Source organism: Erpetoichthys calabaricus, chromosome 18 (genome assembly GCF_900747795.2).
Source record: "Erpetoichthys calabaricus chromosome 18, fErpCal1.3, whole genome shotgun sequence".
Classification (NCBI taxonomy): Eukaryota; Metazoa; Chordata; class Cladistia; order Polypteriformes; family Polypteridae; genus Erpetoichthys; species Erpetoichthys calabaricus.
In genome coordinates, this window is record NC_041411.2 from 73576572 (window position 1) to 73592883 (window position 16312).

The 16312-nt window shown below is 36.7% G+C and overlaps 1 protein-coding gene across 5 annotated transcripts in view; it reads right to left on the reverse strand.

The window, feature by feature from the left end:
• Window positions 1–548: 548 nt before the first annotated feature.
• The window catches only part of LOC114669046 (RNA-binding protein 5-like), a 40623-nt gene continuing 24859 nt past the window's right edge, over window positions 549–16312 (reverse strand). For all 5 annotated transcript variants that reach the window (XM_051921439.1, XM_051921438.1, XM_028825152.2 and 2 more), the window contains 13 exons: window positions 15933–16020; window positions 11847–11892; window positions 11075–11139; window positions 8482–8554; window positions 4359–4450; window positions 4056–4223; window positions 3795–3947; window positions 3018–3095; window positions 2529–2717; window positions 2320–2394; window positions 1654–1754; window positions 1427–1556; window positions 549–1178 (listed from right to left, as the gene is read on the reverse strand). In XM_051921439.1, the coding sequence (XP_051777399.1) occupies window positions 1026–1178; window positions 1427–1556; window positions 1654–1754; window positions 2320–2394; window positions 2529–2717; window positions 3018–3095; window positions 3795–3947; window positions 4056–4223; window positions 4359–4450; window positions 8482–8554; window positions 11075–11139; window positions 11847–11892; window positions 15933–16020 (1411 nt within the window). In that variant the 3' untranslated portion in view covers window positions 549–1025. The remainder of the gene's footprint in view (window positions 1179–1426; window positions 1557–1653; window positions 1755–2319; window positions 2395–2528; window positions 2718–3017; window positions 3096–3794; window positions 3948–4055; window positions 4224–4358; window positions 4451–8481; window positions 8555–11074; window positions 11140–11846; window positions 11893–15932; window positions 16021–16312) is intronic.

The window sequence follows — 16312 nt, forward strand, 5'->3', positions numbered from 1 at the left end:
ATACTACTTCCATTCATCCAAAATCGTCCCCTGGCATTTATTTACACTCAGTATGTCAGTGTGAAGATGTACTTTTCTGCTTTTTCTAATAAATATCTGACCAGGGTTCTAGTTCAGACATAAGCAGGGTTCTTAGCCTAAGCATGCACTGGCAATGTTAGGTTCAAAGCAGGGACTAACCCTGTAGCACACACAACAATATACAATGACCCTGTTTAGAATCGTTAATTAATCAAGAAGCAACACTTTCCGATGTTACAACACACAGAATATGACTAACCTGCAAGATGAACCCAGTTGCTTGGAGCCGTGAGGCAGAAGAACTTGATCACTGCTGTAACTGGACTGTAATTTAAATTAATTATTAGAATGAATGTTATCAAGTTCAGGTTAATCCTGTGATCTTTACAAGAATCTTTTTAACAGTAATAAATTACTATCAATACCACAATTGGTGATATTTAATTAAGTTTACTCAATATAAACAAATATTTCACATTCATGAAATTGACTTGTGGTGGTATGAAGGAAACAAATGAGACAAGACCAACAGGGTAATGTTTCATGTATTCTACCATAAAAGGTACAATAAAACCCCTTAGAACAGAATAAAAACTGACAAAAGGTTGAAAAGAACTTAAGGAAAAAAAAAAAAACTTTATGTACAAAATTCACAATTACATTCCTTCAGCATTACATTTTCTATACAGCAAGACAGCCTTTCCATAGGATTTACACATTTTGAAAACAATGTGCACCAATATTTTGCCATACAAATAACCAGCTGGTAACATGTTTGATCTTTCATCTCATGCTGTACACGGTGTGGAATTGCTGGTAAAAGTTCAAGGAGGCCAAAAGAATGTATTTTTCTTAAGTTTTGTAAATGTCAGACTCAACAACAGCTCTAGCTGTGCTCCAGTCTGCTTAAACAGCTGAGTTTACAAAACTTGATTAAGTCACTGAAGAGGTCTCTGACATGAAATCCTCCATGATCAGATGCTTAAAGATAAAAAGAATTGTGGTCACTCCAATTCCTCAAAACGAGCAAACATTGCTTTCCGCACAGCATCCTTGTAGGTATCGTTGTTTGCTGCTGCTGCTGCTGCTGCCGTTGCTGCTGCACCATAAGCGCTACCTTTTGAGCCAAGGCCAGCCCCTCTCATCCGTAACTGTGCCTGAAAAAGTAACAGAACAATGTGAAATTATCCAAATTATCCACCAAGACTCTAGTCAAAAGGTTATTCTCATTGAGACTCAATACAATGAAGAAACTATTCAGTTATAGAAATTTTTCAAAAACAAAATGACAAAGAATGAATGTCTAAGAGACTCTATATACACACACAAAAAACAAAACAAACAAAAAAAAACACAAACACGTATTGTCTTGTGTTAAGAAATTCAAATTAGGACTGGAACCAACCTCAATAGGAGCTGTAATCCCCTGTTGATTTCTACCAAGCCCCTTGCCTTCCTGCCACCCCATGGCTTGCAGCATTTTGCTGCCAATGTTGTCACTATTTAAGCCATTCTTTGTGGGCTGTTCATAGTCACTAAAATAAATAAACAAATAAATAAAATAGTTTAAATGTGCATTTAATCATAAATAAAGCACATCAAATACTGCAAGTCACTCGACTCTAAACTCACACAACTGGCTCCTGATTTTTTTTCTTCCTTTTTTTCGGTTCAGGTGGTTCTGGAACACCATACTTTTCTCTTCTTTCAGCAGCTCTGTCTCTGTATTTCATCTATACATATAAAAGACAAATAACATCAAGCAAATCTATTACATTTACACAGCAATCTCCAAATTTTTTAAACAGATCTAGCCAACTATATTCAAGCAGAGGTCCCACTGCCACACTGCACTATTCCAACAGGGTTCAGTACCCAATCTTGCAGTATAACATTGTCTCTGCGTAGCAATGATGCAGTCCTTGCATGTTACAGGGATGCAAGGGTTTAGGTTAATAATTTGCAATGTAACATGACAATCAGGAATTGTGCATGTTAAAATTAAAAACTTTATACGGTAAAGCTGCACATAAAAATGTACAAATGTCAAGAATCCACATATAACAGATTTATGCAGATATATGGTGTGTTAATTGCTTTTATTATAAATTAAGCATTTGTACAGTAGGTATAGGTGTCACTCCTAACAATGGTTGAAGCATGAGCAAGGTACCCCAGACGTATGTATTTGAAATAATAAAAGTTGGTATCAACTAAGTTTAAAAAATAAATAAATAAATAAATAATAAAAAAAAAAGCCCTTATGAGATCTATCCTGTAAATCGAAATAACACCCACCTCTCTCTCTCTCCTTTCTAATTCTTCCAACTCCCCTTCCGTCAGCTTGGACCTTTTATATACTTCAAGGTTTTGCTGGTAAAATAAATACAATCAATACATGAGCTACCACACATAATTAAGCTTCTACCAATTTCATATCCTAGAAGCATAAGCATTTTCTCCATTTTATTTTACTCTTTTTAATCTTAAACAATATATTCTTATACCTTATGAAGGTCTGACAGCTGCTGATGCCTGACGAGTGTCTCTTTGTTTGGAAATTGTCTTCGACACAACAAACAAACCATTTTCTTCCAGTCTGTCAATCTGTCTAAAAAACTGTCTCTCTTCTCTATATCAGGTTCCTCTGGATCACTGTCCCCATGATATGCAGCTACGAGGCCACACTGAGGAAGCTTGGGAGAGAGACAGAGAAAAAGTGGGGGAAAAAAATTAAATTAAATTTCTCAAGTGGTCACCTGTGTTAAATAAAATTTAGTACAAGCACTGTACATTTAATTGAAAATTTGTCAAGACAGAATAAGAAAATCATGTATTTATATTAAAGTTACCAAAATAAAATGATGTCATGACATTCTTAATGCATATTTATTAATAAATACATTATTGAACTGTGTTGCTTTAAAAAAACACCTTAGGTAACAAATAAAAGTCCACATTGGAAACAAGATAAACAATTCTCATTATGGCTTTACCTTTATTGATTGAAATGAGTTATCTTCGACATCACTGTTGTCTAACTCATATCTTAGCTCTTCCCTCTCCATGTTTATCTGCAGTGGTTTGAAAAGAGGATTAATTACTCGTACATTCACGTAACTGAAGTAGGCAAACTTACTCTCGTCTATTTCATAAAAGTAATGACTACGAACATTGATACATGAATATATATAAAAAAAATATTACGGAAGCTCACAAAGTTGCAGTGTTTCAATTTGGCTAATCGCTTATTAGGATTACAATATTATATATAGTATATCCTAAAACTAAGACCACACCCCCAACAAGGACTTCCATGTTTTGGGAAACAAAAACAGCACTGGTAGAAAAGGCTCACTTTGAATTCCACTTTGTATATGACAAATTATTGGGCATTACTAATGTGTTACAACGACAAGGTGATAGCAACTTAAACCAAAACACAGCCAAGTTTTTTTTCCTTTCCTTTAAAAAAAAATAAAATAAAAAAAAACCAGCTTAACTTAAGTAGCAGAAACATTCTAAAATGAACATTTTAAAGTTACAAATTTTGACTCTTCATCAAAAACTGGTTAATTTGTCAAAAGATCAACTGTCCAGCTGCCTTACTGTGCCAAGAAATGTCTGTATAGTCAGTTAAACCAGGCATTCAGAAAAATAATGAATGCATGAATGAATGAAAAAAAAAAAATCCATTGTCCTATCTTTTGCACCCGAGAAATAAGAAAATGTTAAATAAAGGTTTTAGGCCCTCCAAGTAAAACGACTCTTACCTTTTTTTCAAAGATACTGTAGGCTGTGTCTGCAGCAGGAGATTCAATGATAGCCTCTTCTTCTTTGGGGAAGTTTATAAGCTGCAAGCTGTTTCTCAAACTTTCCTTCTGCTTATTTAAACTTTTTGCCCACCTTTCCATATCCTTCGCAATCTTTAATGAAAACAGGACATATTTTATGACTAATCACATTGTACTGAACTCTAAAACCGATATTGGCATTTATTTTATTCATAGGATAAAGACCAAAAATAAATTAACCTGCTGTGCTGTCTTGGTCTTCGGCTTCTCTTTCTTTTCCTTTGCTTCTCTGTTTGATGCTAATGTTGAGGTATTCTGCTTCTCATTTGCGGTATCTGTTACACACACATATGTCTGCGTGACACTGTCCCAATAAAGGTATTGTTGTGTTTGTGAATTGTAATAATACTGGGGGAAAAAAAAATTGTTGTAATGCTGAAATGCAGATGAAGTTACTTAACAGGAATTCCTTTGAATATAGATAAAGTCAGTACAACTGCACAAATGCCAGGGAAAAATATTGCTTTACCCATTTTCTTTTACCTGTGTTTTAGGGTCATAAGAATATCCTGTCTGTGGGTCATAATAATATCCTGTAGCCTCATCATACTGGTAACTGGAAGTGTCTGGAGCAGCTATAAATCAAAAACAAGAAAGTTTCCTATTTTAGATGGAAAAACAAAGAAAAATCATGAAAATAACCATATGCTTACCAAGGTTCACAATGGCGATTATTATTATTTGTTAGTAAGAATTTTATCCAGAGCTCTTTGATTCCCTTATTATTTGTTAGTAAGAATTTTATCCAGAGCTCTTTGATTACACCCCCCCCCAACCTAATCTCGAATTTATTCAGTGTGAAAATGTAGTTAATATAGCCTGGTGGGGGTGTTCATGACTGAAACCAAGAATGTACTAAGCATCACATCTAGAGCCAGTTTCTGCATTAATGTACATTCTGAAACTGACACCACATAAATTTAATGTAGGGGGAAAAAAGAAAACCAACAGGTAAGTATTGATCTAATGAGCTGGAAAACTTTTCAGTATTGTAATGCTAAAATTCTTGAGCAGATGCTAATGCAGATATCAGAGTCGATGCTTCAACAACTTCAGACATTTATCACGGATGATCAAATTCTCCAATTATACAAAAGAGTACAATATTAATATTGTGAGTAAATGTAACATATTTACCCATTAAACATTGTTAGCCAATGAACACTAACATATTGCTCTTAACTTTTGACCATGTTGGTAGAATAGTTCATGCAAGATGTTATTTAAAAAATAAATCTACATTACCAATATTTTAAACGTGTTTTCATGAATATTAAATGCAATATTACTATTGCACATATTCATTTGCAATTCTTGCTTATGTTTTTAGCGAAGCTACTGACTTGTTAAAAAAAGCATATACACTAATAACTACACCATCAAAAAGTATTTTGGCTCATGTAAATACTCCTAAATTTATAAAAAGGCAGTTTTAAATCATTGCAGTGCCTTAGAAGTCAGACCCTTAAATCTTTTCAGATGTTGTGTATAAAATATCCATTCATCTTTTTAATAATCTTATTTCATATTTCAGTTTTTGACGATATGAAATGTTTGGTTTTATATACAGTATCTCACCAAAGTGAGTACACCCCTCACATTTTTGTAAATATTTTATTATATCTTTTCATGGGACAACAATGAAGATATGACACTTTGATACAATGTAGTCCGTGTACAGCTTGTATAACAGTGTAAATTTGCTGTCCCTTCAAAATAACTCAACACACGGCCATTAATGTCTAAACCACTGGCGAAAAAAGTGAGTACACCCCTAAGTGAAAAATGTCCAAATTGTGCCCAAAGTGTCAATATTTTGTATGGCCACCATTATTTTCCAGCACTGCCTTACCTCTCTTGGGCATGGAGTTCACTAGAGCTTCACAGGTTGCCACTGGAATCCTCTTCCACTCCTCCATGACAACATCACGGAGCCTGGTGGATGTTAGAGACCTTGCGCTCCTCCACCTTCCGTTTTTCCGTTTGAGGATGCCCCACAGATGCTCAATAGGGTTTAGGTCTGGAGACATGCTTGCCCAGTTCAGCACCTTTACCCTCAGTTTCTTTAGCAAGGCTGTAGTCGTCTTGGAGGTCTGTTTGGGGTCGTTGTAATACTGTTGGAATACTGCCCTGCGGTCCAGTTTCTGAAGGGATGGGGATCACGCCCTGCTTCAGTATGTCACAGTACATGTTGGCATTCATGGTTCCCTCAATGAACTGTAGCTCCACAGTTCCGGCAGCACTCATGCAGCCCCAAACCATGACACTCCCACCACCACGCTTGACTGTAGGCAAGATACACTTGTCTTTGTACTCCTCACCTGGTTGCAGCCACACATGCTTGCCACCATCTGAACCAAATAAGTTTATCTTGGTCTCATCAGACTACAGGACATGGTTCCAGTAATCCATGTCCTTAGTTAGCTTGTCTTCAGTAAACTGTTTGCGGGCTTTCTTGTGCATCATCTTTAGAAGAGGCTTCCTTCTGGGACGACAGCCAAGCAGACCAATTTCATGCAGTGTGCGGCGTATAGTCTGAGCACTGACAGGCTGGCCCCCTCACCCCTTCAACCTCTGCAGCAATGCTGGCAGCACTCATACGTCTATTTTCAAAAGTCAACCTCTGGATATGACGCTGAGCATGTGCACTCAACTTCTTTGGTCGACCATGGCGAGGCCTGTTCTGAGTGGAACCTGTCCTGTTAAACTGCTGTATGGTCTTGGCCACCGTGTTGCAGCCTACTTTCAGGGTGTTGGCAATCTTCTTATAGCCTACACCATCTTTATGTAGAACAACAATTCTTTTTTTCAGATCCTCAAAGAGTTTCTTTGCCATGAAGTGCCAGGCTGAACTTCCAGTGACCAGTATGAGAGAGAGTGAGAGCAATAACACCAAATTTAACACGCCTGTTTCCCATTCACATCTGAGACCTTGTAACACGAACGAGTCACATTACACCAGGGAGGGAAAATGGCTAATTGGGGACAATTTGGACATTTTTCACTTAGGGGTGTACTCACTTTTGTTGACATTAATGGCTGTGTGTTGAGTTATGTTGAAGTGACAGCAAATTTACACTGTTATCCAAGCTGTATACTGACTATTTTACATTGTATCAAAATGTCATATCTTCAGTGTTGTCCCATGAAGAGATAAAATATTTACAAAAATTTGAGGGGTGTACTTTAGATATTGTATGTATTTTCAATCGTGTAAGCTTATACAGTGATCCCTCGCTATATCGCGCATCACCTTTCGCGGCTTCACTCTATCGCGGATTTTATATGTAAGCATATTTAAATATATATCGCGGATTTTTTGCTGGTTCGCGGATTTCTGCGGACAATGGGTCTTTTAATTTCTGGTACAGGCTTCCTCAGTTGGTTTGCCCAGTTGATTTCATACAAGGGACGCTACTGGCAGATGGCTGAGAAGCTACCCAAATTACTTTTCTTTCTCTCTCTTGCGCTGACTTTCTCTGATCCTGACGTAGGGGGTGTGAGCAGGGGGGCTGTTCGCACACCTAGACGATACGGACGCTTGTCTAAAAATGCTGAAAGATTATCTTCACGTTGCTACCTTCTGTGCAGCTGCTTCGTGAAGGGACATGCTGCACGGTGCTTCGCATACTTAAAAGCTCGAAGGGCACGTATTGATTTTTGACACACACTCTCTCTCTCTGCTCCTGACGGAGGGGGTGTGAGCTGCCACCTTCAACAGTTTTGTGCCCCGGTGCTTCGCATACTTAAAACAAAAACAGCCCTATTGATTTGTTTGCTTCTCTCTCTCTCTCTGTGACATCATCTGCTCCTGACGCGCACTCCATTGAAGAGGAAGATATGTTTGCATTCTTTTAATTGTGAGACAGAACTGTCATCTCTGTCTTGTCATGGAGCACAGTTCAAACTTTTGAAAAAGAGACAAATGTTTGTTTGCAGTGTTTGAATAACGTTCCTATCTCTCTACAACCTCCTGTGTTTCTGCGCAAATCTGTGACCCAAGCATGACAATATAAAAATAACCATATAAACATATGGTTTCTACTTCGCGGATTTTCTTATTTCGCGGGTGGCTCTGGAACGCAACCCCCGCGATGGAGGAGGGATTACTGTAATGACAATGGGAACTAGTATCTACAGAAGTATAATTTTTAACACAATAATATTTAAAACCTTTTCGAAGGGTCAGTATTCTTTGCATGTTTAAGTACATTTAAAAACTTGAACCCAATCACTTTCTGCCAGTTTATACAGATATTTTTGTCATATACAGTCTTAACTTTCTTTAATAATGCAGGAATTTTCAAAACTAAAAACACTAGGTTTTGATCAACACACATGGCTCAATTCATGTTTTTATGAAAATATTTTAACACCAAAAATCAACACAAGAAAAAGTATTTTGCCAGGTATGCTCAGATGAATAATAAAGTTGGATGGTGGTTCTTTTACTATAGCGCAAGTATACACATTACGATAAACAGTGATATTAAAATAACAAATCTAAGAAAGCTAATCCAAAGAAAAGTATATATTCAAATCAAGTCTAATGCATTTTTGTTTTAAATAAATGTAACTTCTGGAGTGAAGTAAACAAGCAACTTACCATATCCATTCTGAGTGTCAGTTTCTTGTGTTGTAGATTCCTGGGAAACTGGAGACTGAACAGCCTGTGGAGTCTGAATGAGGGTTAAAAATAAACCAATAAATAAAGTTACAAACCCCTAAAAAGTAACTCATGTAGGTAAGTGAGATACCAAATATGCTAAAATTTCAACACTATAAAACTTATAAATCACTGGCACACTGGTACAAAATTCAAACTGGCAGTCATAAAGAGCAGCCAATCCTGCCATATTCACCCATGAATGAAATAATCCTGAACTCCTCTCCAACACCAGGATAACAACAAAGGGTCTAAAAGCATTTTTTCCAAGAATCAGTGTCAAAAGTGTTTCAGCGCACTGGGACAAAGAGATTGACTAAACTTTGCGTGATGTATGGCTCTCTGATCAAATATCCCCACCTTTGACTTTATTCTAGATGAACAATCCAAAAGTCTTATCTATATTCTTTCATTGCTGTCAACTACATTAAAAAAAATTACTTATTTTCTTTAAATTATTCTCTAGCCATCCTCACATAAAAAGTTGATTAAGAACTCTTAGTAACTACATTGCTCCATCTCTCTTATTTGCCTAATAACCAACAATCACTGCATGTTCAAAAACATTCTCAGTTTTGCAGTTTACATATTTTTCCTATTAATAATGTGTGATCTCAAAGTATTTTTGCAAAGGTACATTTTTACCACAAAAAACAATGTCATATTTGCAAGCTTTTAACTCCTTTATAGCCATAGAACAGTTTGAAAAATGCAAAGGCACAGCAGATGTTCAGGAACAGAAATGTAAACCTAGCTAACTAATACAGTGGAACCTCGGGTCACGAATGTCTCGGAACATGTACAAATTGGGTTAGGACCAAAAAGTTTGCCAAACTTTTTCATCTGTTCACGACCACACACTCGGGTGACGAACAAGCCAGTTTCCCTTCCGGTTCGAACGCGTCGATTTCCACACGTGTTCAGTCTCTCCCTGTACATTGTTCTCAGTCAGACATGCGTGCATTCGCTGTGAACTCTTTGTGCTCTATTTCGTGTGCTTTTGCATTAATTTTGCAATTAACCATGGCCTCTAAGCAAGTAAGGTTAGAAGAAAACTGAATTCGAATTAAAGAAAGAAACTATTGAAAAGTATGAGCGTGGCGTTCGTGCTACTGAACTTGCCGTCGAGTACAAGAAGTCAAAATCTATGATTTCGACTATTCTAAAGCAGAAAGAGGCCATTAAAGCAGCTGATGATGCAAAATGAGTTACAGTGTTAACCAAGCAGAGGCCTCAAGTGCTGAACAGGTGGAAAAACTGTTGCTAGTGTGGTCGAATGAGAAGCAACTTGCAGGGGATAATGTTTTAATATCGTTCATTGTATCAACCTCATCGATAAAGCCTGGGAAAACGTCACATACCGGACCTTGAACTCGGCCTGGAAGAAACTTTGGCCTGAATGCGTTCCTGAACAATATTTAGAAAGATTTGAGCCTCCTGGTGTGGATGAGATTGTGTCCATGGGCAAGAGCATGGGTCTTGAAGAGGATAATGAGGACATCGAGGAGCTGGTACTGGATCACAAAGAGGAACCGACGACGGAGGAACTCGCTGAACTCCAGCAGGAGCAGCATAAGTTGCTCACCGAGGAGCAGTCCTCAGGGGAAGAAGAGGAAAGGGCGGTTATAAAAAGTGATGAAATAAAAGCTGTCAGGGAAAAATGGAACGAGTTCCAGGATTTTTTCGAGAAGAACCACCCTGACAAAGCGGTTGCGAACAGAGTGATAAACATGATGAACGACCATGTTGTTTCGCATTTCCGAAAAAATTTTAATGTGTAGGAAAAGGCAAGTCACATTAGATCGCCATTTCACAAAGTGTGGTCCACCAGCTAAAAACACCAGAAACCGAAGAAATCACAAGAGAGAAAACACCTGAAGGAGAACATCCCTCCATCACGCAGATGGACTCTCCCTCAAAACTGTAACCTCTCCACTCAGCTTCCTCCTCACTTCCTTCATGCCAGAACTCGACTCATGCAAGGTTAGATTTCTTTGTTGTTTATGGTTAGTTTTTGTATAAATTAAGGATTTTTCAAATTCATTTTTTTCAGTGCTTAAAACTCATTAAAATAAAGTGTTTACAGCGAGTGGTTCGTAAGGCTGTAGCGTGAACTCTTGCAATGTTAGTTTTCTCTGTTCAAGGTTTTCTCAGTGTTTTTCAATGTTTTTACATTTAGTTTACTATCACACTGTGCATTCTATGGTATAATTAACTATTTTTGCTCTTAAAAATCTTTAAAAAATATGTATTTACATACAGTTCGTATGGTCTGGAATGGATTAATTGTATTTACATACAATCCTATGGGGGAAATTAGTTTGGGTCACGACCAAATTGGGTCGCGACCAGAGTTTTGGAACGAATTACGGTCGTGACCCGAGGTTCCACTGTACTGTAAATGTAACTGAGCATTACAGGTTAAAGACAGAACCATACTTTTATAGAGGTATATCTGCATTCTTGCTAGGAACCATAAATGAACGAGCAGTATATTTAAAGTCAGTATTGTTTAACCATGGATAAATGCTACCTGAGAAGTTATTTGTGGCTGTTGAGGTTGAGGATAGATCTGTGGACTCTGAGAAACAGTAACAGCTGTGGAAGAAAAATCAGAGTTTAATACTAGTAATTCTACAAGGTTTTAAATAATTTACTTTTAAACTTTAAGACTATGCTTCATAAATGAAGAAAATTACAAAGATACTAATCACATTTGTGTCCCTATTCCTTCCTTCCGAGAGTTCAACAATCTGATCATGTTATCTACAGTAAATCAGATAATCAACACTTTTAAATCTTACATTTGACAGTTTGCATTTGCCAATTAACTTAACATACAAAAATCTACAGAAGTGGGAGGAAAAATCTATGCAAACACAAGGCCAAGTTCTAAACTTCACTATGACAATGTCTGGGTACTGGTTTTGAACCCAAGACACCAGATCTGTTAGGCAGCATTGCTAACTATTGTGCCACCATGATTTCTGCAAAACATTTACAGTGAACTTAAAAAGGAAAACCTTGCTCCCCTACGCTCATCATCTGGAAGTGATTCTCAGACAAAGAACTTTCAAGCAGCACTGCTGAATAGTGGAATTTAGAGCGCAACTGTCCACACTTTGTCCCTGGCAAAAGCTTGTAAACTGGTTATGACTATTTATATTTCTAACTATATTAATGTAACAATTATATTCATAATATACATCTATTAATGTTAATAAGTATATAACAATAAAATATAAATTTAATGTGTAACAATTACCCAATATAAAAATGTTAAGTTTTAGCCACACTACATTTACCTGATTGTTGATAATTAGACTGGTATTCCTGTGCATATGACTGAGACTAGAAAAAAAAAACAAATTAAGAAATAACCAACAGTTTCAAATTTTAGGAAAAACCTTAATAAAATTCAACAATTTCAAGGGGTTTTGTCATTGATTTATGAACGTGAATAACATCAGCAGACATTCTTTAGAAAGTAATTGGTTATTTAAAAACACAAAAGAATCCATGAAATTGCTTAATTAACAAAGTTCATAAATGCCATTAACCTCCTTAACGTTAGACCAAAGCATCACTTCAACTGTAAAAACAGTGTTAAAAGTGTTAGTCCCAAGTATCACTCGGGTAACTGTATAGACACATCTCATGTAAGCATTAGACCTGAGGATTATGTGGAATAGAAAAAATTGTTAGTCCCGAGCATTACTCGGGCAACAGTATAGGCGGGTCTTACATAAGCATCAGGCCTGAGCATTACCTGGTCAAAGGTGTAGGTGCATCTTCTCCTAGCCTCATAATGGTGTTTCGTAAAAATGTTTTTCACGCTCCTGACAGTGATATGAGCAGTGATGACAATTTGAATCTGTCTTCAAGGCAGTGAAACTGAAATGGACAGTGAAGCCCAAAGCAATACTGATGAATCCGAAAGTGAAGCTCGCGTTTGGGTTTCTTTTGACCCTGCTTCAAAAAAACCAGCACCACCTTGTTTTGTTTTTGTGGGTTAGCCAAGAGTAAAAGTGAATGTTGACAGCCAAGATCCACTTAAATTATTTCTTGATGATGACACGATCAAAATAATTATTGTTGAGATGAACCGTTATGAACGGTGTCGGGTAAATCGTACACCTAAGCAGTTTTTCCATTCAAAGATATACCACATAAAAGACATATTTTGACAGTATATACGGTATTCATCATTACTATTTCTCATTTCATACTATTCATTATTTGTATTATACTTTACACCTGACTTTGTACTTTTAGTGTTGTGGATGTTTGACAGTACGTACCATAGTAGCATTATTACTATTAATAATTTCATATTATTAATAGTATTTGTATCATTATACTTTATTTACACTTCTGACTTTGTACTTAATGTTTTGCACATTTTAAAGCAGAAAGATGAGATTTAATAAAAATGTCCTTTTTCAAGCCAAAAAATGTAATGCTTTTTATGTGTTTTTGAGAAAATATGTAACATTAAGGAGGTTAATATTGCTTCAATTCATTCATATTTATTAACAATAGTTGCTACAACAATATATCAATTTTATTGAATCAAATACTACAAATATATACAGTCATATGAAAATGTTTGGGAACCCCTCTCAGCCTGCATAATTTACTCTAATTTCAACAAAAAAAGATAACAATGGCATGTGTTTCATTTCCTAGGAACATCTGGGTACTGGGGTGTTTTCTGAACAAAGATTTTTAGTGAAGCTGTATTTAGTTGTATGAAATTAAATCAAATGTCAAAAACTGGCTGTGCAAAAATTTGGGTCCCCTTGTAATTTTGCTGATTTGAACGCAGGTAACTGCTCAATGCTGATTACCTGCAACACCAAATTGGTTGGATTAGCTCGTTAAGCCTTGAACTTCATAGACAGGTGTGTCCAAACATGAGAAAAGGTATTTAAGGTGGTCAATTGCAAGTTGTGCTTCCCTTTGACTCTCCTCTGAAGAGTGACAGCATGGGATCCTCAAAGAAACTCTCCAAAGATCTGAAAACAAAGATTGTTCAGTCTCATGGTTTAGGGGAAGGCTACAAAAAGCTATCTCAGAGGTTTAAACTGTCAGTTTCAACTGTAAGGAATGGAATCAGGAAATGGAAGGCCACAGGCACAGTTGCTGTTAAACCCACGTCTGGCAGGCCAAGAAAAATACAGGAGCAGCATATGCGCAGGATTGTGAGAATGGTTACAGACAACCCACAGATCACCTCTCCAAAGACCTTCAAGAACATTTTGCTGTTGATGGTGTATCTGTACATCGTTCTACAATTCAGTGCAATTTGCACAAAGAACATCTGTATGGCAGGGTGATGAGAAAGAAGCCCTTTCTGCACTCACGCCACAAACGCAGAGTCACTTGTTGTATGCAAATGCTCATTTAGACAAGCCAGATTCATTTTGGAACAAAGTGCTTTGGACTGATGAGACAGAAATGGAGTTATTTGGTCATAACAAAAAGTGTTTTGCATGGCAGAAGATGATCACTGCAATCCAAGAAAAACACCTGCTACCTACTGTCAAATTTGGTGGAGTTTCCACCATATTGTGGGGCTGTATGGCTAGTTCAGGGACTGGGGCCCTTGTTAAAGTCGAGGGTCTGATGAATTCAACCCAATGTCAACAAATTCTTCAGGAATTGAAGCATCAGTCACAAAGTTGAAGTTATGCAGGAGTTGGATATTCCAACAAGACAATGACCCAAAACAAAGTTTGAAATCAACAAAGGCATTCATGCAAAGGGAGAAGTACAGTGTTCTGGAAGGGCCGTCAGTCTCCCGAGTTGAATATCATCGAAAATGTATGGGATGATTTGAAGCAGGCTGTCCAAGTTCGGCAGCCATGAAATTTAACTGAACTGGAGAGATTTTGTATGGAAGAATGGTCAAAGAAAGAAAGAGAAAGATAGATAGATAGATACTTTATTAATCCCAAGGGGAAATTCACATTCTCCAGCAGCAGCACACTGATACAAAAAACAATATTAAAGATTGATAACAATGCAGGTTAAAACAGACAATAACTTTGTATAATGTTAACGTTTACCCTCCCGGGTGGAACTGAAGAGTCGCATAGTTTGGGGGAGGAACGATCTTCTCAGTCTATCAGTGGAGCAGGACAGTGACAGCAGTCTGTCGCTGAAGCTGCTCTTCTGTCTGGAGATGACACTGTTTAGTGGATACCTCTACCCAGAATCCAGACACTCATTAAAGGCTATAGGAGGCATCTAGAGGCTATTATATTTGCAAAAGGAGGCTCAACTAAGTATTGATGTAATATGTCTGTTGGGGTGCCCAAATGTATGCACCCGTCTAATTTTGTTATGATGTTTATTGCATATTTTCTGTAAATCTAATAAACTTAATGTCACTGTTGAAATACTACTGTTTCCATAAGGCATGCCATATATTAAAAGGAAGTTGCTCAGCCAATGATAAACAAAAATCCAAAGAATTAAGAGGGATTCCCAAACTTTTTCATATGACCGTACAATCATTTGTATGTACACTATGGATTAATTCCCTAATTTTATTGAATAACAAGATCCCACAATGAAACTGTGTTCTCTGTAAAGCACTGAAATTCAAAATCATTTTTATGTGACTTTTTTTTTTTAGAAAATAAATTTAAGAGCATACAAGAAATATGGTATTTGAACAATTTCACTAATTAATCAATTAATATTCTATAGAGCCACTTTCTGCAGCAACAACAGAGTTTTAAGTCTTTACTGTACAAACGTCCCAGCTTTGCCCACAGGTTTTAAGTAATTTTGGCACATTTTTGTGTCCTATAATTGCTATACAGTCTCACAGATTCTCAATCACAACTGAGATCTGAGCTTGACTGGGCCATTGTAGAACATTCACCATCTTTGTGTCTGAGCCACTTCAAGTTTTATTATGACAGTATGTTTTTGAGCTTTGGTTGAAAGGTCATCTTTTCCCAGAACAAGCTTTGTCAACAGTTCTTCCTTCTATTTTAACCAGATGTCCAGTTTCTCTGCTTTACACACAGCTTTTTTTTTAAATACAAATATTTTTAATTAACAATATCACATTAAAAACTAATTATGAATTTCAGTACTTAAAAAAATAGAACAAAACTTCAGTGTATTATTTGTTATCAAGTATAATTAGAGAACTGGTCAAGGGTCCAATTTCATTTGCAATGCACGGTTTATCTGCAAAAATATTGCTTTTAGTAAGACAGGTATAGAGAGACAAAAAATACTGGACATTTTGAAAGATGAGCCAGTTATAGCCATGGCCACTATAACATCCTATTTTTAAGAAAACCTGGTAAGAAAATGAAATGGTAATTCCAAAGAATTATGTGTAACACAAGTAATTTGTGTATTATTACCTCACTGGGTGACCACTGCGCTGCAGCAATTGCTGTACTGGCCATTGTTAAAGACAGATTGCGATTTCCATCTGAAGGAGTGAAATCCCTGCAAGCCAGATTGACAGTTTTATCTGAAACCTTCAGGATCTAAAAGAACACGCAAGCTACCTTCCTAATCAGAAAATGTATTGTACACTATTTATTACTAAACACCATTTTTTATTCCTTAACATGTCTCTAATTGTTTTACATGCCTTACCTGTTTCTTACAAAGTCAGAATATATGTTCACATCCATTCACAGTTTGAAAGCATCCAAGCAATTGAAAATACTAAGATTCTGGAAAAGGTTGTTGAGCAGAAGCAAAGGTTTGCTATTGTCTAAAATGTGTGATATTA